A 22,550-nucleotide genomic window follows, 5' to 3' on the forward strand; every position below is an offset into this window, starting at 1 on the left:
TTTGAGGAATGCTAAACTCAAGGGAGTCCTTGCATAAATAAAGATGAAAGGCCGCCCCCATTGGTTGCAAGTCACCAAAGTGCATTTATAATAGCACCCAAAAATGTAAAAGTCAAAAGAACATTAAATACACTTTGGTGACGTGCAACCAATGGGGGCGCCCTTTCATCTGATTTTTGCAAGGGCGCCCTTGAGTTTAGCATTCCCCATATTCGTTTTGCTAAAAAAATCATTTCAGTTCGAATTAAATAAAAAGATCTCTCTCTATGTATGCAAACATCCTTGAAAATACATGAAATAAGTTCTAATTATTGCAATATTTCAACATGTTACAATCCTGACAGGTGCTTATTTTCACTTCTACAAAATGCTTCCCATGGTCATTAAAAATCTAACGACCATTTTTTTTTTCTTTACAAGGAAACTATGCATATAATGCCAATGTATGAATTAAGCACTCTTCAATCTGCCTCTGAGGGAAAACACATACCTCTGGAGAGCAAGCATCAAGACCCATGTGTTTCTTGAGATCTTCTCCTTGATCATCAACAGCAAGGCAGAGCTCAGAACAGTTTTCAGAATTTGGGCTTGCAACCCTTTGAAGAAACCCAGAAGACCTTCTCTTTTCCAAATGGCATATAGTGTATTCATCACAGTTTTTGGCGGTGGCTTAGATTGGATTCCCCTGGGTGCATCTTTTGAATCAGAAGCCTGGATCATGACTTTACACCTGCCCACAGATGGCACATAAATGCGAAACAACCAATTACTCCAAAAAGCTTAAGCTGTTAGTGTTGGTGTTATCTAATCATTAATACTTTAACATTGCCCCCTCACGGGTGGCCCCTCTTGTTTTTGGGTTGGACATGCACGTGGATTTTTAATATCAAGGAGTTTAGAACCCAGGACCTGCCGTGAGGCACTTGCTCTGATACCATGTGAAACAACCAATTACTCCAAAAGGTTAAGCCCTTAGAGTTGGTGTAATTTAATCAATTTTACTTTAACAGTGAAGCATTCAATAATTTATCTTAGTTCAAGTGTTGCGGAGAACATTAGGAGTGCAATTCGGTTGGGTTGGGTTGAGCTTTTGCTAAAAAAAGAATTGGAATCAACCCGAACTTTGACCCGATTTTAGGGTAAAAGCTCAACCTGAATTCCCCAAAATCAACCCGAGTTGCACACATAGAGAACATGAGAACTAACTACCTGATAGCCGGATACGTCAAGATGGTAGCAATGCTTTTTGAAATGGCACCCAATAGGAAGGCTGAAAAGGCAGAAAGTGCTACTGGAGATGATTCCGCAGTTGTAATCCCTGTTTTATTGTTGCGTTCACTCTTCAGGAGACTTTGCTTCAATTGATCAAAGACTGTGTACTGCACATAATGACAAGTAATGCGGATGAATAGTCAGAATTCAAGTTTCAGCTTAGTTTCTTTACGAACCAATTAACAAGACCCATGGATATCATTTTTAAACAAGAGAAAGTGACGTTTTCATGCTGCCTCTGACAATTCAATGTTCAAGAACTTCTCTTTCCTGCTACATAAAAATTTTCAGAATCCAAATATTACCAACTACGCATATCATTAAGCATGCCTTCTTCAACATGAATGATGCTATATTTATCTTATTCTCAATGTTTTTTGACAAAGTAAACTGTCACGAGACATAATATGAAAAGGCTCACTACTATATTTTAATAATTGCACAAACTCAGCACTTTCTTTTCTTTTCTAAATGGCTCCTGACAGCTTTTTGGGAACTGTAATAACCTTTTACAGCAGTTTAAACTTTAAACAATAAAAGACAAAATGAGTAGGTGAAATTATAAAAATAGGATTCTTAAGACTCTTTTACATATACTTTTCTACATAAAATAGGATTCTTAACATTCTAAGGACTCCTATTTTCTATCTACAATAACTGACACATGTCCATTGACTTATTCAAGTTTTTTTTTTAAAAACTCATAGTCTAATATTACATGGACTCTTTAATATTCTACTACAGCAAACTACTAATCCTTCTTGAAATAAAACTCCTAACACTAGAACTCTCTAACCACTACTAGCCAAAAGGATTCCTTCTTGATAGTGCGCCCCTTCGTGATTCAAGTGACATGAGGTAATCTTTTGCCTTGAGTGTCTATTGGATCCAAGTTGAAATTGATATTGCCACACTCTTTGATAGTATCCTCAAGATTGATAAGAACACCATGACATAATATTGGCATCCTCTTCTAATCATAAGTGATACGGACACCCCACGAAGATATCCACAGAAATGATAAAGTCAACAAAAAAAATTTAGGGAGTCTGGATGGTCCCCATCATACAAACCTGCTTGAACAGACTCCACTCCATCAAGTATGGCGATAAACAATACTTGCAGAAGCCTGTCTGTCGTGATCCTCGCGCAAGTCAAAAATATCTTTCCTTTCTATCGAATTAGGTATTCCAAGAGAATCTAACTATGTTTGAGCAAGGAAAAGCTTCGGTCGTTTTTCCAGCATAAATATATAAATACATTATTTTTTTAATGGCATAAATACATTATGCCATTCAAAAATCTTTATTATGAGAAAACAATGGTCAGGCCAAGCTTTAGTAGTCAAATAAATTAAATCAACTGAGAATACATAATCAAAGAAATAAATAAGTTTGAGGAGGAGAATCCATGCTAACAATTTATTCTTTAAATAGTAATCTAAATGTGCACCCAATATATTATGGTTGTTCTCTTTAATGTGGTTACACTTCCAGTGAATCGAAGTACCCATTAGGGTTAACCAAATAGACAAAAACCTTTGAGGTCTGGGAACTCGATAATGAGATCAAACCATCACGATGATTGATCAATTTAGGTTTCCTCCCATTGTGACCCTATCAACACGTGAAACTACCCACACTCATATGTGGATAGCTAGATGCAATCGTGTGATTGAGACCAATCACATTGCCCTTTACAACTATCCTGCATACAATAGTTATACATGAGCTGTCACGACTCACCCCTAGATATGATACTTTATTGGTGTACATGTAACCAAAGGATCGGTTTTCATAATATTATCCATAACACCGGATCCTTCATTCTTCCCCAAGGACAAAATCTCAATTTAGTTAGGAGATTTTTTTTTTTGAAATGGATCAATAAGGAGAACATTTGCAAACTTTTAAGGAGAGATCCAATAGTCTTGGGAAGAGACCTTGCAATCTCTATTCCCATCAAAAGAATAAATCTATTTATGACCTTACTGATGCTAGATGGAATGTCCAATTGCATCTCACTACTAATATGAACTGAACTTTCATAGAACCCAGAGATCAACCTTGGTTTTGTATAACTGCGTGTATAGAATGGTTCCATCCATAAAAAGAAAGAGAGGAAGTTGATCAAATCACCCATATGCATAAATCTATTTATGATCTTATTGATCCTAGATGGAATGTCCAATTGCATCTGAGAAGCATGCCTTGCCTACCTTGTTAACCTTGAATACTAATATGAACTGAACGTTTCATAGAATCCAGTGATCAACCTTGGTATTGTATAGCTGCATGTGTAGGATGGTTCCATATGTCAAAGACAGAGAGGAAGTTGATCAAGTGATCGATGTATATTTCGAGCTGCAAAAAGGCTTTTTTAGTCAACCAAAGGTCATTAATACAAGAGAAAGGTGTACTACTAGTATGTCTTAAACTCTTAGTTTTAAAATTTTGCTTTTTTATTAGTTTTTTGCATTGTCGAATTTTGGGTTTTGCGTCCTTCTACAATCTTACATTATTAATTTTCAAAGTTGCAGTTGATAGGTGGGAAGCATATGGAGATGATACTCATGAGCTATAAAAGGTTGCAAATAGAATACTGAATCTATCTAGGTTATAGTTCATCAAGTTGCAAGTGAAATTAGACTAGCTTCAATAATGTACTTATAAGTTTCAACTACCTAGTTTGAGAATAATGCATCTCTTATTGGTGCTTGATTTAGTTCTGAGCTTTGACTTGTGACTTGCGAGAATGATCTAATTATACGAATCTTGCAATAGATGTAGATAGATGTAGACAAAAAGGAGAAATCAAGTAGAACAGAAAAGGCTCAATGCGTTGTTTTTTTTAATGTATAATCTGAAGATAAAGCAACAAGTTAGTAGGAAATGACTAAAGATCCACACAGTTTGCAAACAGAGGATTAAGTTGATAAGTGGATTGCGAAAGAACATGTATGTCTAGAAGACCAATCAATCTCGATACAACATATTTGACATCAATGTTACTGAGGCTATTGACAGTGATAGAAGTGAAGAATTAGTACTAGAAAGCAAGCACAGTAAGAGAGCTGCAATGGCAAAAGGTTAGCTATTTACTAAAAATTATATTAGATAATCAAATAACCTTAAATTATTATTACCATATTGTAGTTAGTTTTGATTTTGAATTGCTTTTTACTTGATTTCTATAATCTATATAAAGGAGAAGTGGTAGGAATGGAAGATCCAAAGGAGATAGGTGATGAGCTAATCAAATGAGCTTAAATCATTATCATAATATTGAAGTTAGTTTTGATTCTGAATTGTTTTGACCTATGAGTTAGCTGACACTTGGATTTACTATTGACACACGCGTTGTGCCTTGTCCGACATGACACACATGTCCACATGTGTCGACACTCCTTTGGACACTTTTAAATGTACTGCTAGAAGTGTTAGACTTAATTTAAATGTACCGCTAGAAGTGTTAGACTTAATGTGGGTGTGTGGACCCATTTTTGTACCGTGTCAAGTGTGGCATTCTGTTCTATTATTAAATATTGTGTTTTCCTCTTTTATTATTAACTATTCTTTTATTATAAACTCTTCTTTTAGCTCTTCTTTAACTAATATTTGTTGTTACATACCCTCTCCTAAACCTAAAACCCTAAATAAATTCTTATCCCTACACTATATTCATTGTATCATATTGGTATCCCTTTCTTGCTGTATATTGGAGACAGAAGAGAACTAGATTAAATTGGCTGTCACGTGTATTGTTTTCGAAGGAGAAATGGAGGAACTTAGCTGAGCCTGCTTTGCTTTTATTGCTTGGTTGCCTACTCATTTCTGGGCTTTTCTGATTTGTAAATCTAAGGGTGGGGACAACTTGTCCCCTTTTCCTTTTATTGTATGATCACCTTTATTGGAATAAAAGTTAATGTTTTCAAAAAAAAAAGAGATACTATTTGATTATCTTGTGTCTGCTTTAGATTATATTTGATTAATTCTAAGATTCATTAGTTTGTTAAATGAATACCATATTTATATTGTTACAAATTATGATAGTAATCAGTAACTTTATATGTATGAACGTGTCACCATTTCTAGAGTTTTAGATGTTGCCATGTTATACAACTCGTATATGTGTCAAAACTCAACACATGAATCCGTATCAATAAATCATGACTATATATACTTTCTATTTTAGCCGTGTCCCGTTTCTAGAATTTGGGAGTTGCCGTGTCTGACAATCAGTGTCCGTGTCGACTCGCGACAATCGTGTCCTTGTCCACAAATCATAGATTTTGTCTATACATTCTATATAAATGGAAGGGGTGGGAACAGAGGAGCCAAAGGAGATAGGTTATGACCACTAGTGGAGAAAAAAAGGATGACGAAGATGGATGATTCACCAGATAATGCAAGTGATGTGTTAGTAATTCTTTTCTTCGTCTAAGGCGTGTGGGCCTAGAGTTTTTGTTTGGCATTGTTCAATCACCTTTAAGACAAGTTATTTTAATTTGCACTTCTTGGTGACCCCGTAGTTTGGGGGTCTTGAAGCTTGACTAAGTGACTCAAGAATTTTGACGTTAGTTGAATTTTATTGAAATTAATTACTTAGCTAGTAAGTTGAAACATAGTTGTTTGATATTTCTTATTTGCTATGCTAACTTCTACTTGCATGTTGTTGTTGCTACAACACTGGTATGCTACTTTATTTTTCTCATTTGTTGATTAATTGATTATAAAATTATAATTAAAGAATCACACCTAATAAATGATACCCATTAGCTCACAGATACTTGTTCTCTCATGTAGCCTTTATTCATATTTTTTGTTTCTATTATTATAAATTAAAATTATTATCTTCCTTCTTTCTTTATTTTTTAAACTATTTTAACTATTAAACAAAGTTGCAAAGGCTTATGCCTCATCCCACCTCGAGGCTTGCGCCTCATCTCATGAATCATGACTCGAAGTTTTGTGGATATTAGTTACATAGCTAGGTAGATAGAACTTGATAATTAGTCGTTAGTAGTTACTTGATTTTCTAGCTGCGACTTGCTAGTTGCTAAGCCATATAGAATTGGGTCACACTTTATATAAAGATGTTCGCCTTTTTCCCTATCCAGCAAAATTATAAAAGAAATCAGACAAATCAAGAAAAACAGTTAGAGCATAATAACACCAAGAAAGACTAACATGATTCAGTCATGCATTTATTTATGTAAATTATTAGGAGACTAAACAAGAACCCCATTTCATAACCGAGGCAGCCATGCAAAGGTTAAGCAAGAGAAAAAAGTCAAAAGACATAGAACCAACAAAAACTAGTTAAAATCCAACCGTCTGTAATCTCTAGTATCCCGCACATAGTTAGTCTGAAACAACCAATTACTTCAAAAGCTTAAGCCGTTGGATATGGCGTTATTTAATCTTTTATACTTTAACACTCCCCCTCACATGTGGACCCTCTTTTTAGGGTTGGCCTACACGTGGCACATGGGGCCCCTCTTTTTGAGTTGACCATTACATGTGGATTTTTAATATCAAGGAGGTTTGAACTCAGGAACTTTGCTCTGATACCATGTGAAACAACCAATTACTCCAAAAGCTTAAGCCGTTGGAGATGGCGTTATTTAATCTTTTATGCTTTAACAGTTAGCATCAAAACTATTAGGCAAGGCCAAATACCTGAATAGCAGGGTTTGAGGTCAGAAGAAGTGATATGCCAAGACCATCAAATGCCTCACTCCACCAACCCTCTGAAAGTGTTTCCTGAAGTCCTTTGGATTTACCAAAAGTACTTGTTTGCATTCTTGACGATGCTGTATCCAGCGGCTATAGAATCAAATAAGTTAGACATTTTTTGAACTTATGGATCACTAGCAAAAATCGCTGAAAGACATACCTCTTGAACGTTAAAATAAAATGAAAACTTGATATAAATAGTTAATAGATAATGGAATGCACATATAGTGAGAGTAGCACGCATCTTGTTAGAAAGTTCATTGAACAACATACATAGGGCATAAAAATATGCCTTACCTGGATAACTATTGTTGTGCAAGCCCCAGCTGCCGCAGCAATAACTAAGTTTGCTCTTGTTCCTATTGATTTGCTTCCACTCTTCTCCAAGTAAAGCCTTTTGAAATAGCTATAACCATAGAAATAGACAAATTGTGATATGAATGATTGCAAATTCTTAGTCCCAAGCCCTTGGTATAATGAAAGAACTTGGCCGGTAGAAACTGCTTCCCACAAAACATCTGAAATGTTCCTACATAAACAGATGCAAAAGAAAATAAATAAACCATTTTTAATAGATAACTGTTGTCTTAAGCAATCAACGACTAACATTATCATCCAACTAGCATTATCATCCGATGTGCATGTTCCCATAGTGATAAAAGTATTCTGCTCCAAATAAATTGTCTTCGTTGCAAGAAATTTTAGAGGTCAACTTCATATCCATGTAAACTTTTCATCTAAACCTCCCTAAGGATGTTTTCATAAATACGAAATTCAGACCTTAATATTGAGCTAAACCGATTCAGAAATCACATTTCCTCAATGAAAGGTCAAGAAGAATTTTCAACTCTAAATGGCAACACTTGAGATGAAATAAACAAAGATTTGTTGGACTTTGGCGAGATCATCAACACCTTCAATTTATTCACTTTGACATTTTTGTTTATGATGCAATCCAATAGTTGCTTGGTTTGTGACTAGGTTGACCCTTTGGAGCTACTAGTTTCTTAAACACAATAAAAGCACGGCCCAGTGCAAGAGGATCTCACCATTGGGGGTCTGGGGAGGGCTAGATGTACGCAGCCTTACCCCTGCTTTGCAGAGAGGCTGTTTCCATGACTCGAACCCAGGTCATGGAAACTAAACTAAACATAACACAATCAATAAGAGAAATAGTGAAACAAAACAAAACATAACACTACACCTAATCTTGAAACTAAACATAACATTACACCTATTAAAAGCTCAGAAATAAATAAAGGCTACTGATATCTGCACGGCCATGTTTTGATAATTGCACTAACTCACCTTGTCTTGTAATGTTTTTTTTTGTTGTTGAAATGATCCATGTAGATGAACCCAACTCGTGTCAGGATTAGACTTAGTCAATTTTGAGCTGGGCAGATTCTTTCACCTTCTTCATGAAAAATTTCTAAAGGATTCATTAGCCGACCCCAACTAGTTTGGGACAAAGGCTTAGTTGAATTGAGTTGAGTTAACTCTTGTCTTGTAATGTTTAACCAGCAGTCAAAGGTGTCAGTTTTCTAAAACCGCTCTTAGAAACAAATTAAGAAAAAAAAAGACAAGGTGAGTTAGTGCAATTATCAAAACATGGTAGTGCCAATATCAGCAGCATAAATAAATGAATAAATGATGAACAAATCCAATCAAGGTTGCACATCATCAAGGACGAAAAAAATAACATAGAACAAATATGATTTAAAGTACCAAAGAACAAAATAAGAGACAACCCTCATCAAAGAAAAAAAACCCAACAACAGGTCCACCTAAAACAAAAGGTAACAAAACCCAGACCAGAAAACTGGATACTCAATAGAAATGTCAACTAAAAAAACCCCAAATAATCGAACGACCTAATCATGAATACAAACACAAACCCATCAAGATTTGCACAACCAAACAAATGAAAAAACAGGAACACGCATTAAAAACCCAGTAAGGAAATTAAGAAAAAATAGGGAAAAGGGGCCCACCTGTACTTTTGATGAGCTTGTGATTGAACTTCAGCCTGATACTTAGTCTTGCAAGTATCAAGGGGATAGAGAATGGTTGTGCTTAGGAGAGAACCAATCGCTCCTGAAGTGGCTTCTGAGAGAGATTCAAGATCCACAGACATGATAATATAAACAGAAAACTATAACAAGAGAATTTGTGAAATTCTGACCTAGAAGAAAGAGGCAAATCTCCTATCCTTGGGAGCTTTTGGCGTATTGATTAGGCACCTAAAAAGGAGGGGGCGGGCGTGAGAGGGAGGGAGGTGGCGAGGACTTAAGACTATGACGCAGGCGGAAAAAGAGAGAGAGAGACAAATGAACGTGACCCATATAAGAACATAAGTTTAATTAAGTGGGAAATGGAAGATGTGTACGGGCGGCACTCCCGGTCTAAACTAACGGAGACCGTTATTCTTTCTCCCTCTTCTCATCTTAAGGAAAATTACTAAAAATATGGAGCTTTTCCCTGAAATATGGTGTCACAGGCCAGTGATAAATCGACCGCCCGTATATCTTAAAAGGAGATAAAAGACACATTTAGGAGTCGATTTAAGATATACGGGGGTCGATTTATCACTCCCCTAGTCATTTCAACTTCTTTTCACTTTTGCTTTACATTTTATACATAGGGAAGCGATGTATCTGCCCCTTTCTTTCTTTTTTATGAATTTACTTTTACACTATAGTGGGTAGACCTGGCAAACGGGTGGGTCGGGCCGGGTCAACCCGCGGGTGATGCGGGTGCGGTCACACGGGTCAGAATTTTGGTGACCCGCATTTTTGCGGGTCAGAAATTTGGTGACCCGCGCGGCCCGCGGGTGGGCCGGGTCAACCCGCGGGTCACCCGCAAATATAATATGGGATTGTAATTCTCTTGATTTGACGTGATTTGACCGCACCGCAGAAGTTTTTCCCGTAATTGTAATAACTCTATACAAGCTGTGGTATTTTTTCGTAATTTTATAATTTCATAACCATTTATCCGTAATTTTTCATTTAAAACTTTATAACTCAATTATTTTACTTTTCTTTTTTGTAATGATTACTTTTTTTTTTACTTTTTGCTTTTGCTAGAAACCTTCGCCATATGCACATCTTTGCACAGAGTATTACCACCTATTAAAAAAAAAAACGAAATGTTATCAACACTACCGAGGGCACTCTCACTTTATTAAAAGTATGGTATGGCCCACACCATCGGATGATCCAAACCGTCCATTAGATGGGCCATAGACAAAATAGGTTAAACTCCAAAAATCATTTCCATAGGATGATTTCCCAAGTGCTGATAACATTCTCCAAGAAATTCTTAAAAATTACTGTAAAAATGCGGGTGCCCGCGGGTTAACCCGGCCCGCCCCGTGTTTTTGCTGGCTGGGTCAACCCGCGGGTTAAATTTGACAGGTTACTAAAAGTCAGACCCGTGCCCGCAAATTTGCGGGTGGGTCGGGTCGACCCGCGGGCACGTGTTGCTTTTGCCAGGTCTAATAGTCGGTTGTCCCAACTCCCAAGTAAAAATAGGGGACAGATATATCATTTCACTTTTATGAATTCTCTTATACACTATGGGGTGTTGTCCCAAGTAAAAATAGGGGGTGAATATATCATTTCACATTAGTGTATTTATCTTACATGTGCATAAGATAAAACAAGCCCTAGGTTCTACCATTTTCGGAGACCCTGCAAGCATAAGAAAAGCTTATATACCATTTCAGATAGTTTGAACCACTATGGAGACACTATAAACCATTATTTAGACATTATGAACCACTATTAGACACTCTAACCACTATGAACCACTAATTAGTCACTTTGAACCACTATGGACCACTAATTAGTCCCTCTGAACCACTATGGACCACTAATTACAATCTCTGGACCACTATTTTGACCCTCTAAACTGCTATGGACCACTAATTACAACCTCTGAACCACTATTTTACCCTTTGAATCACTATAAGTCACTTATTAGACCCTCTAAACCACTAATTACACTCTTTTGATCCTCTGCACTATTTGACCTACTGAACCACTATGAATCACTAATTAGACCCTCTGAATCCCTATTTTACCTTCTAAACCACTATTTGAACCTTTGAACCACTAATCTAGAGGGTGTAATTAGTGGTTCATAGTGGTTCATAGGGTGTAATTAGTGACCCACTGAACCATTATGAATCACTAATTAGACCCTCTGAATCACTATTTTACCCTCTAAACCACTATTTGACCATTTGAACTAATTAGTGGTTCCTAGTGGTTCAGAGGGTGTAATTAGTGGTTCAGAGGATCAAATAGTGGATTAGAGGGTCTAATTAGTGGTTTAGAGGGTCTAATTAGTGATTTATAGTGATTCAAAGGGTAAAATAGTGGTTCAGAGGGTGTAATTAGCGGTTCATAGTGGTTCAGAGGGTCTAATTGGTGAGGGTTAAATAGTGATCGAGAGGGTGTAATTAGTGGTCCATAATGATTCAGAGGGTCTAATTAGTAGTTCAATGGTTAGGGTGTCTAATAATGGTCTATAGAGTCTAAATAGTAGTTCATAGTGTCTCCATAGTGGTTCAAACTATCTTAAATAGTATATAAGCTTTTCTTATCCTTGTAGGGTCTTCGAAGTGATATATTCACCTCCTATTTTACTTGGGACAGGAACATATAGTGTATAAGAGAATTCATAAATACACTAGAGGGGGTTGTCCCAAGTAAAAAAGGGAGCAGATACATCACTTCCCTAGGTAAAATGTAAAGCAAAAGTGAATCATGGTTGGAAATGAGTTTAACGGGCACTTCTGTCACCACTTCTGTCACCAGTAGAGAAAAGTAGTTAACTTTACTTTTCTTTGGTTATTTAGAAAATACCCTCTCTGATACCATACTTCAGGGAAAAAGTCCATTTCTTTGTCATTCTCCCTTTCTTTTACTACATTCAAAATAAAAAAAAGCTAGAAAATTTCAAAGGAACTTAACAAAATTGAATTTTTATATTTTGCCCAATAGGAATGGTCATGCAAGAGGCACTACCCTGATATTTGATCCAACAATAGAACCCTTTGATAGGGATAAAACTTGAGCGACCCATGGGATGATGACACATGGCCCGGAGTCGGTAAGCATCTGGGTCCACTATTGTTATCCTCCTCCAATAGACCCCTCTCGACAGGGAAGATGATAGCGTCTCTGAAGGACCGTACCCTATCCTCTGCCATCACCTAACACCACCAATAGCAGATCTTGCCAGCGCACAAACCCCAGTGATGTCACCATCAATGACGATACTAATGTCTTGCGATGCCACACTGCCATTGACCCCCAATACTTCGCCATATCTCGAAGATTTCCAGCGATATACACAGCACCATACTGCCATCACTTCGTGCCTAGAACACGAAGCCTCCTCCTACAAAGGGGAACCCTCCTCTCCATTCCAGGGATCGGCTCCCCACGGGTGTTCCAACTTCGAGTGGTCCCAAACCTGTTGTCTATGGACGCAGGTCGCAGGTTGAGCCGACATCAGGTGAGAATGAAGCCACCATAGCCATCCGATCGCTCGGCCGGATTTGAGCACCATCATATTGGAGCCCACCATGGGGCGCAACATAGCCTCTTCAGTACGAGAGAACTTTGGCACCATCCCTTCAAACGCCAGAAGGCGCAGCAGATCCAAACAAGGCGCACCTAAACCTTCCCAAACCTCGAGCCAGAACCCGAATACCATCCTCTAATATCTTACTCCCAACACTTGGAGGTCAAAACACTTACTCGACAAGTACGGTCCGATGATTGGCAGTGGAGAATCCTCACCAGCTTCGTGCAACAACTCGCTGATGTCGTGGGATGAAGGAACCTCAAGAATCGTGACCAGCGTGATAACCACCTTGCTCCACGTCACCGAAGATCTTCTCTTAGTCTAGACACCACCCATACTCATAGCCAAACAGATCGATGGCCTGAGACCTCTCCTCACACTTGCAACCCCGGTCAAGGGGCCCACGAATGACCACCATCACAACTAGCTGTTCTGTTCAGAGAGCGAAGGTGATGGCTCACCTAGCAACCCTCATCCTAGATTTGAACTTAATACCTCTCGGACCTCCATCCTCAAAAGACTCGGCCGTTAAAACAAGAACATAATCCGCTGGCCTTCTAAAAGGCGACCAGAGAGAAAGGGCGCAGACTAGGCTAGGTACAACCGGTTTCATCGCAGCTTTGGCCATGACACCGAAGAATGTTAGTGCCTCAAAATTCAGATTGAGGGCCTCATTGAACAAGGTTACCTTATGGTGACTCGCATGCCCAACTGAGAAAGTTAGGAGGGCCAGAAAGACTATTCTTGTACCTCTACATCATCCTGCATAGATGGAGGCTGCTCAGGCTAGGCCTGGTACGATTCAGGAAGGACAAACACTAGGTTCACTACTACCTGGTCAAAGAGAGTTCTTAAGGTCTGGACTTGTCGTTCGAAGTCCCCGTCCTTCAATTTGTTTTCACCCTCGCCCCGGTAGGTCGATTCAATAGTAAGTGGATCACCCAAAGGTTCTTTCTCTAGAGGATTTTCCTTCATAGAATCCCCTCCAGAGGCGTGTGGACCACGATCCCGAGGAAATTGGCGAGGACACGAGATCCACGTCAATCCTCTAAGATATCCACACGTGAAGGAGAGCTCTACCAAGGAACTCTCGAAAGAATACCTCTCACAGCATGAGTGACGGTCTTTCGAAAGAATACCTCTCACAGCATGAGTGACGGTGTAAAATGAGATACCTCTTGATTCGGGGACTAGCCCAGATTCAAGACGTACCTAGAACAAAGAAGAGTTGACATCTAAGGAAGTAGGCCCTGGATCCCATACTATACTCTGTCACAACGGATAACCAGAGATACAAAAGTCTGTCCCTGATGACAAATGAGGAAGGTGTTAGGCGCCCCCAATTCGCCCAAGTGTAAACACCCGGTCTCTTATGCCATTTATTATTAACCTTGAAGAGTTTTAGACTAAAATCATGTGAAATGGGAACGAATATCCCCGAGAAGACGTCTGCCTAAGCATGCATGTCCCGGGGAGGGATAAAGGAAAAAAACACACAAGTCCTAAGAAGAGCTAATATCAATGTCATCTGTCATTGGAATGAACACTAGAATTAAACATCTTTTAGAGAGGCGTAAAGGACTAATGTTTATCCAATATAAGATAACCCTGCTACCTATCTCCATACATCATGTCTAACATCCATGCCTAAAGAGAGTTAGTACTAGTACCATTTGTCATTAGAATGAATACTAGAATCCGTTGTCTCATAAGGAGGCGTAGAAGACTAGTATCGATCCGATAACAGATAACCCTGTTACCAGTCTCTATTAATCATGTCTAATCCTAAAACAATGCATCTAGAAAGCAGTAAACTTACACATACACTACTATAGCTAAAGAGATAAACCTGCATAATGAGCAAATGTCGGTAGATGATAGCAAAAGTAATAATCAACAAAAATAAAGAACTACATCGAAGCATGTAAGAGCTACAGCTAAGCATGTAAGAGCTACAACTAAGCATACGAGAGCTACTGCTAAGCATGTGAGAGCTACAGCTAAGCATGTGAGTAAAGAAATAATCTCATTCCGAAAGAAAACACACAGTCATGGATCTATGCAATAAATAGTGATAACCACAAAATCCTAAATCACTAGCAACAAACCCTAAGACTCTAATACGGTGTTTGACTCGGACCAGGATGGCCATCCTGGCTGCTCTACGTATCCCAGCATCGGGAAGAATCAGAGTCAACGTAGTTCGGTGGCCTATTCTAAGCTACGATGCTTAAATGTGCCTAGACCACACTAGACTCGACTAGTTTTTAAAGCTTCTTGTACGATTGCTTAAGTTCAAGTGAATTGTAACTTTTAGGACTCCATGTATGCCCTAACTAATGCAAGTAATTAGCCCTAAATTAATGCAGATGAGCCCTACATCCTATGCTAGGCTGTATGTTTTAAAGAAAATAATGGGCTAACTAAGTGCATCCTAGTCTAGCCATCGGCTCAACTAAGTGTCTAACTGACCACGACTCAAGGCCTCCTAACTCTAGGGACACTCACATGACAAGACACACAAAGCATCAACCTATCCGGGACAGACTCCTAACTCTAAGACACCCCTAACATCTAGCACAGACTCCTAACTCTAGGGGAAGATCTTTTCAAGAACCGTTTGTTCGGAAACTTTAAAAGTTTTTTGTGTTTTTGAAAAGGTTTAAAATGATTTGTTTTTGAAAGTTTGACTGAACCTGGGATAAGAATTCCAAGATGCCTACGTACCTCGTGGGAGAGGATCAAGCCAACGTAGTTCAGAAACAGACTTTCCTAACTACTCCTATTGACTCATGACTTTTTAGATTTTTGGTTTCTGTTATTTTTGAATTTTCATGTTTTCAAGTGTTTTTGTTGTTTTGAATTTTTAAAGTGTTTTCACCCTTTTAGCCAAAGGGAACCCATATGTCTGCACCCCGTGATCCACATCATGGAAGAGTGTCAGTGCTAAGGGCTGAATCCCTATAGCTAAAAGGGAACTCATATCTAATAGACAGACAACTAAAAAGGAAATAACAAACTCTTATCATCATAAGGGTAGGACAGACTCCTGTATCGAGCAAAGGTTTGCAAAGGTTGCACAGAATCCTATATTTTGCGGGGTTGGACAAAATCCCATGACTTGATGAAAGGTTGGACAGAATCCTAGTCCCCTATGACGGTAGGACAGACTCCTATGAGTGACTCCTAAAACTAGAGGACAAGCTCTCTAAGGACAGATTCATATACTAAAGGACTGACTTCTAGTGCAAAACCCTAAATACCAATTATTGTGAGGTGTTGAAATATAAGATACAGAATGTAATAGACAATGATCCTCATATTATCCATGAACTCAGTGCCATTCAGAAACCCATGCCAAAGCTTGCATCAAAACCTGCTCAAAAATGTCAAAGAAAATTCTCTACATTGCAATGTACACTTGAAAGTGCCTTAGGAGGGAAAATTAATTTTGCCCCAATCACCAAATCTTTTGAGAAATCTGTGGGGTTTAGAAGCTGGCGAAATATATTGTTTGTATCATCAACGTCATGGTCATTGGACTGACCATTGTCCGGAACTGAGACATAAGATCCAAGACTTGATAGATAAGGAGCCTCATATTCTTTGCGAGCTCAGTACTAACCAGAGACGTGCGCCGAAATGAGATATCCATATATTCCGAGAATTGATGAAGATGAGGATATCCAGTCTTTCACAAAACCAGTCACTCCTGCTCCCACCACCCTAGAGCCAAGTGAATCGAAGCTTACTCCATATGTTTTGAGAATTGAAGATGATGAGCTCATTCAGTGGTATGCAGAATCAGTTGTTCCTACTCATACCTCAATGCCGAGTGATAAGAGGACTTTAAAAGGAAAAGAGCTGATGGTTGAGAATCAGAAGGAGTCAGGCAGAACTGAGAAGACTTCGCCGATATCAGAGAATGAAAATCAGTACAAGCCAGGTCATCCGGACTTTGTAGGGTTACCCTTTCCGAGATTCCTACTCCGGGATCGAACTCAGTAGTTATCATTGTCATGGAGGAAGGTGTACCATCCAGGAACTTTCAGTGCCACTTTCTTGTTCATGAAGAAGTGTTTAGTTTACAAAGTTTTCAGGGTCTGTCTTTTTGTTGAGTCTATGCCAACTCTTACTTCAAAGTTGGAAAGTCTAGTCGTTTCATTAATAATTCAGAATATGTAGTGTTTGTAAGTCGTCTAATCGAGTCAATGTCCAGTCTTTTGTTAAGTCCAATGTAGAGCCCAATGAGGCGCGTCAAAGAATTACTGATGTACTTACAGTTTTTTTGTTCAATTCAATAAATTTGTGGATTTTGTATCTTTGGTATCTTTTAATTCACTTTTAGATCTAATGTTTAAATAACTATAGACACCCTTCTCGGATGAGAATGCAGACGAAATTCCCCTCGTGATTTGAAAAAGGTCAAACGAGATGAAGAGCGTCTAGCATAGCCACTCAAAGAAGAAATCGAAGCTATTGATAGTGGTATCGAAATCTGAAATTCGGAAAAGATGGATTGGAAAAACTTTACTTCCTGAGGAACGCGAAGAATTGATAAACCCATTTAGAGAGATTTGAGGTAGTCTTGCTTGATCATATAAGGATAAACCAGTGAATGCCCTGTTGATGTGCAAAGCAAGACTTCATTATCTTTAGACATCAAGCTGAAAGTGAAAATTTTTAGAGAGTGAAGCATCAGACATTCAGTTCAGCTGATAGGAAGTTGAGAGATGACTTTTAGAAAATGAAGTTATATATTTGAGCCCTAAAAAAAATACTGGGGCTGCATATTTTCAGTGTGATTCCGAAGTGGAACATTTCAAGAGAAAGGACATTCCCAATGTCTGAAAACAAAAGAAAAGTATGAGAGGAAGACAAAAAAAGAAAGAGAAGAAGAATATGAGGAAAAAGAAAAGGAGAAGGGAATGTGACCCTAAAACAACTCTTTAGAAACATCAAAGACCCAGATGATGGACTCAATGAGATGGATTGCATATGGGAATCGTCTTAAACATTTGGAGACTCATGAGCATTGTGGATCTTGAACATGGATTCGAAATTTTCGAAATGAGAGTTGAGCATTGAGATTGAAGTCTCGCCAGCAAATACCGCTAGACTCCTCGACAAAAACATACAAAGTTTTGAACCTTATGCAAAAAGCTTGTACGTCCAAACACCAGAAGGCCATCATTAGACGTTTGAACCGTTATAGCCAAGATCCTAATGTTTTAAAATTCTTTTTGAACCCTTTGGGCCAAAAAGTCAAATCAAACTATTTCCTTCTAACCAGATTATAAACCAGGGGTATTTCTTTTTTGAGAAAAAAAGTTCATTTCGAACTACGTTATGACCTGATCCCCACATATTCAGGGGTACGTATTAAGTCTGATTAATTCAGATTCGGTTGACCTTTGGGATAAAAGCAAAATTATTCCCTGTCAATCCTTTTGAAGCTTAAAGCTAAACCATTTTTTGTTAAACCCCAAAGCGAACTGTGCGGATCTGATCCTCCATTTTTGGGGTACGTAGGCAATCTGGCAAGACCAGATTCGGTCTAAATTCTTAGAACCTTAGGTATTCAACCCCTTTGAACCCAAGCACACCTAGAAAGTCCTTCTGGTGAAATAAGCAAAGGTTCAAGGCAAATGAAAACAAAATAGAAAAAAAAAGAACGAGAGTTTGAAGACCCACTAGGTTGAAAACCCGAAAGGGTGGCCTAGAGTTATGCATTTGCTAAGTCAACAACCAAAGGAGTTGGCTTATACAAAAGTTAGGGTAGTGGTCTGCTGGATTGAAAAGGACTTTCAATAAAGAATGAGTTGAAGGGATACAGATACAGAGTTCCTCTGTCATGAAGAATTTCAAAGTCTAAGAAGTGCAAGTAATCCAGGCAACAAGTTAAGACAAGTGTTTCACAAAACTAAAAGTCGAGGAGGCAATAGTTGTGACTTCCTGTGAAGAGAGAAATCAAGGAGATGGAGTAGTCTTCAAACAGGGCAGGATTCTGGAATCCGAGTAGTGTCGGTGAGACGTGCTTTGATATCTTTTTTAAATTAGGGGCATCAAAACTGAGCAATCCAAAGGGGGTAATAACCATGACGGATGTCCCGATGGAGAAAATTAGAGCTTCTTGACATGGTCTTCGAGATTACTCCGATGGTGATTAACCTTACCATAAAAAAATAACACATTTGATCTAAGGGTGAATCAAAATTGAGTCAAGTCCTTTGAATATCATAAGTCTTCTTTGAAAGAGTCCTTAGGAGTTTGTCCCTTATTTATATTTGTCTTCTTTTAAGGTCCAAAGTGTCTGGCACTGGAGAGAATGGGTGTATACCTTCCAAAGTAAAAAAAAAATCCAGAATAGATCCTAGTTTAGGATTCAAAGAAGGGCAAGTGGCATATTTTCAGACCTGCCCGAGTCATCAAAGCCTTAAGCATTGAGCGGATGGAAGAATTTCCAGATTCAGCCTTTGTGGAGATGGTTTTACCATTATACCAAAGAAAGAACCCATGCAAACTCAAAATTTTCCTACTTACCTTGGTTCTACTTTCTTAAGACTTTGTCATGGAAGCACATCGTACTAGGGGCATCTTTTATGACTGACGTCATAAAAGATATCAAACACAAGGATAACTGAGGTAACTATTCTTAGCAAATAGAAACAAGGGAAGCTTGAACATACTCTTTGAGTTGAATTCCTTGATCAACTTGTCTCTTTGAAGTCAAAGTTTCAGAAACTTTAATTTCCAACGGAGTCTAGAACCTATTCCTCCAATTTTCAAACCTTAGCAAAATACTTCTCACATGTTAAAGAGAGTCAATACCTAAAAATCTCGTCAATCTACTTGAGTTTTGCTTTCAGCAACGATCATGCTGCGCTCCTAGTAACTCTTGGCCGGAGATAACTAATCCCTTAATGGAATCAATTAAAGTTGGTAGATTTTTCTTTAATAATTTCTTTAGAGTTTCAATAAGGATGAAAATTGACAGCTCTGTGCTTCAGAGTCTAGTCTTTCCATCCATCATTTTGAGTTTTTAATAAAGATAGAAATTGACAGCTCTGTGCTTCAGAGTCTGGTCTTTTCATCCATCATTTTGAGTTTTTAATAAGGATAGAAATTGACAGATTTCGTGATTCACGGTCTGACATTTTCTTCCGTCGTTTTGAAAGGTTTTAATAAGGATAGAAATTAACAGATTCCGCGTATCACAGTCTGGCTTTTTCTTCCATTGTTTTGAAAGTTTTTATAGTAAGGATAGAAATTGACAGATCTCGTGTTACGTAGTCTGGCCTTTTCTTCCATTGTTTTCAACAAGTTTTTAATAACGATAGAAATTGACAGATCCCTGTTACACGGTCTGGCCTTTTCTTCCATTGTTTTGAAAGTTTTAATAAGGTTAGAAATTGACAGCTCTGTGCTTCAGAGTCTGGGCTTTTCATCCATCATTTTGAGTTTTTAATAAGGATAGAAATTGATGGTTCTGTGTTTCACGGTTTGGTTTTTCTTCCATGGTTTTAGAATTTTCAATAAAGGAAGAAATTACTATATTATGTGTTACACAGTTTGATCCTTTCTTCCATCATTTAAAAAAAAAAACCTTTGGTTTACACTTGTTTTCACAAAATTTTAGTACAGCTATAAAAAAAACTATTTGCGTAATTAGTTTGTTTTGTTTGATTTGTACTCTTTGAGTGTTCGGTTTTTGTTCGCTCTGGCAAAGTTTTAATACAAGGATAGATATAAAAAAAAAACTCGTTGAGTGTTTAGTTTTGTAGTTGTTTTTGGACAAGTCTCAATGATATAATAACAAAATGACTCTTTGAGTGTTTAGTTTATACATGTTTTAGTAAAATTCCAGTAAAAAAAACTCTTTGAGTGTTTTTAAGAAGTAAGGAAATTACCGGATTTAGTGTTGCACGATCAGGTCTCTTCCTCAATCTTTTTTTAAAAGAGTTTTAATAGAGAAGGAAATTACCAGATTTAGTGTTGCACGATCTGGTCTTTTCCTCAATCTTTTTTGAAAAGAGGTTTAATAGAGAAGGAAATTACCGGATTTAGTGTTGCACGATCTGGTCTTTTTCTCAATCATTTTGGAAAAGAGTTTTAATAGAGAAGGAAATTACCGGGTTTAGTGTTGCACGATCTGGTATTTTCTTCAATCATTTTGAAAAGAGTTTTAATAGAGTAGGAAATTACTGGATTTAGTGTTGCACGATCTGGTCTTTTCTTCAATCATTTTGGAAAGGGTTTATACCCGAAAATTTTAATGAATCATTTGAGCTTTTCAGCAAAGATCATGTTTATTTTAGTTATTCTCGATATGAGATGACTAACCCTTTTTCTTCTCTCCCTGACCGCTAACTATGTTACGTCAAGTGTGTTCTGGCTGTCGATTCCAGGATAAAAACTCTCTATATCATCATTCCATTCAATTTCTGTGACCTCTAGCTATGCTATGTCATAACCCTTTTTCTCCTCTCCCTGACCGCTAACTATGTTATGTCAGGTGTGTTCTGGCTGTCGATTCCATGATAAAAACTCGATATATCATCATTCCATTCAATTTCTGTGACCTCTAGCTATGCTATGTCATAACCCTTTTTCTCCTCTCCCTGACCGCTAACTATGTTATGTTAGGTGTGTTCTGGGTGTTGATTCCAGGATAAAAACTCGATATATCATCATTCCATTCAATTTCTGTGACCTCTAGCTATGCTATGTCAAAACTCTTTTTCTCCTCTCCCTGACCGCTAACTATGTTATGTCAGGTGTGTTCTGGCTGTCGATTCGAGGATAAAAACTCGATATATCATCATTCCATCCAATTTTCGTGACTTCTAAGTATGCTATGTTATATCCCTTTTTCTCCTCTCCCTGACCGCTAACTAGGTTATGTCAGGTGTGTTCTGGCTGTCGATTCCAGGATAAAAACTCGACAGTAAAAAAAAGAACTCTTTAAGTGTTATGGTTTCGTTGTGTGTTTGAGACTCTTTGAGTAGTTGAGACCCTTTAAGTGTCGCAGACTCTTTGAGTAGTTGAGACCCTTTAAGTGTCGCAGACTCTTTGGGTAGTTAAGACTTTTTGAGTGTTATGGTTTCGTTGTGTGTGTGAGACTCTTTGACTAATTGATTTGAAATTCTCTGAGTGATAGATTTGTATTTATGATTGGTTTGTTCCTGTTTGAGTACTTAGTTTGTTTTGTTTGGTTTGTGCTCTTTGAGCAGTTATTGAGTTTGCTTTGGTATAATAATAATAATAATAAACTCTTTGAGTGATTGGTTTGTATTATTTGGGTGATTGGTTTACATTTGTGTGAGTGATTTGGTTTGTTCTGTTTGGTTTATGATCTTTGAGCGATTGTTGTGTTTGTTTTGGTATAGCCTTGATTTAGAAATAAAAGAGTGTGTTTGTGTTTTGTGCTTGTTTGCTCTAATAAGTGTCCTTGTGGACTGGTTTAGATAGTTGAGTCATGAATATTACAGAGATGCTATCTATTTGAGATTTAATGATTGCTGAGTTAAGAGTCGGTGAGAGGGTATCTCCTTATTCTTTGTAGAGTTTGAGTTTTGTGCAAAAGTCATTTTGCTACTTTACCTTTGTGAATACTATTTTAGAATCAAAACCCAAAAAATTACTTTATTTTTATATCGGGTCGGCCAAAATGTGTTGTCTTGTCAGCTTTGTAATTCGTGTGACAAGCACACTCTGCCAAAGAGGGGCATCTGTAGACACCCCATTTTGACCGCACCCCAAATAACCTTGTTTTAATAAAAACCCTATCAAGCGAGTGATTTAGTGTCCCAAGTTTTACCCTATAGTAAGTTAGGGTCCCAAGTAGGTGTCTGTAAAATTTCATCAACATCGGACAAGAATGGCTTAATAAGATCAGTGTGGTTTGTAGTGTAGCGCAAAAGGGGGGTGATATATCCA

General features: G+C 37.9%; 1 protein-coding gene across 2 annotated transcripts; it reads right to left on the minus strand.

The window, feature by feature from the left end:
* Positions 1–282: 282 nt before the first annotated feature.
* Positions 283–9,527, minus strand: LOC143886003 (peroxisomal adenine nucleotide carrier 1-like). Of its 2 annotated transcripts, XM_077390030.1 has the most exons (5): positions 9,005–9,519; positions 7,308–7,539; positions 6,954–7,100; positions 1,210–1,379; positions 283–730 (listed from the first exon to the last, which is right to left on the minus strand). In XM_077390030.1, exons 1-5 carry the CDS (start codon positions 9,145–9,147, stop codon positions 451–453), a joined length of 972 nt encoding a protein of 323 aa, XP_077246145.1. In that variant the 5' UTR covers positions 9,148–9,519; the 3' UTR covers positions 283–450. The 2 variants fall into 2 exon arrangements, with proteins under 2 accessions (XP_077246145.1, XP_077246170.1); XM_077390055.1 differs by lacking the exon at positions 6,954–7,100 and having other exon boundaries at positions 9,005–9,527.
* Positions 9,528–22,550: the final 13,023 nt, after the last annotated feature.

This window comes from Tasmannia lanceolata, unplaced genomic scaffold (genome assembly GCF_043159265.1).
Source record: "Tasmannia lanceolata isolate RefF3 unplaced genomic scaffold, GAP_Taslan_0.1 ptg000002l, whole genome shotgun sequence".
NCBI classification, from domain to species: Eukaryota; Viridiplantae; Streptophyta; class Magnoliopsida; order Canellales; family Winteraceae; genus Tasmannia; species Tasmannia lanceolata.

Bases quoted from the DNA above. Each gene is read 5' to 3' on its own strand.
- LOC143886003 (XM_077390030.1), bottom strand. From the start codon at position 9,147: ATGTCTGTGGATCTTGAATCTCTCTCAGAAGCCACTTCAGGAGCGATT. The intron at 1,380-6,953 runs GTATTTGGCCTT...CATTATGTGCAG, and splicing joins CCTCAAACCCTGCTATTCAG to TACACAGTCTTTGATCAATT. The intron at 731-1,209 runs GTAGTTAGTTCT...ATCTGTGGGCAG, and splicing joins TTGACGTATCCGGCTATCAG to GTGTAAAGTCATGATCCAGG.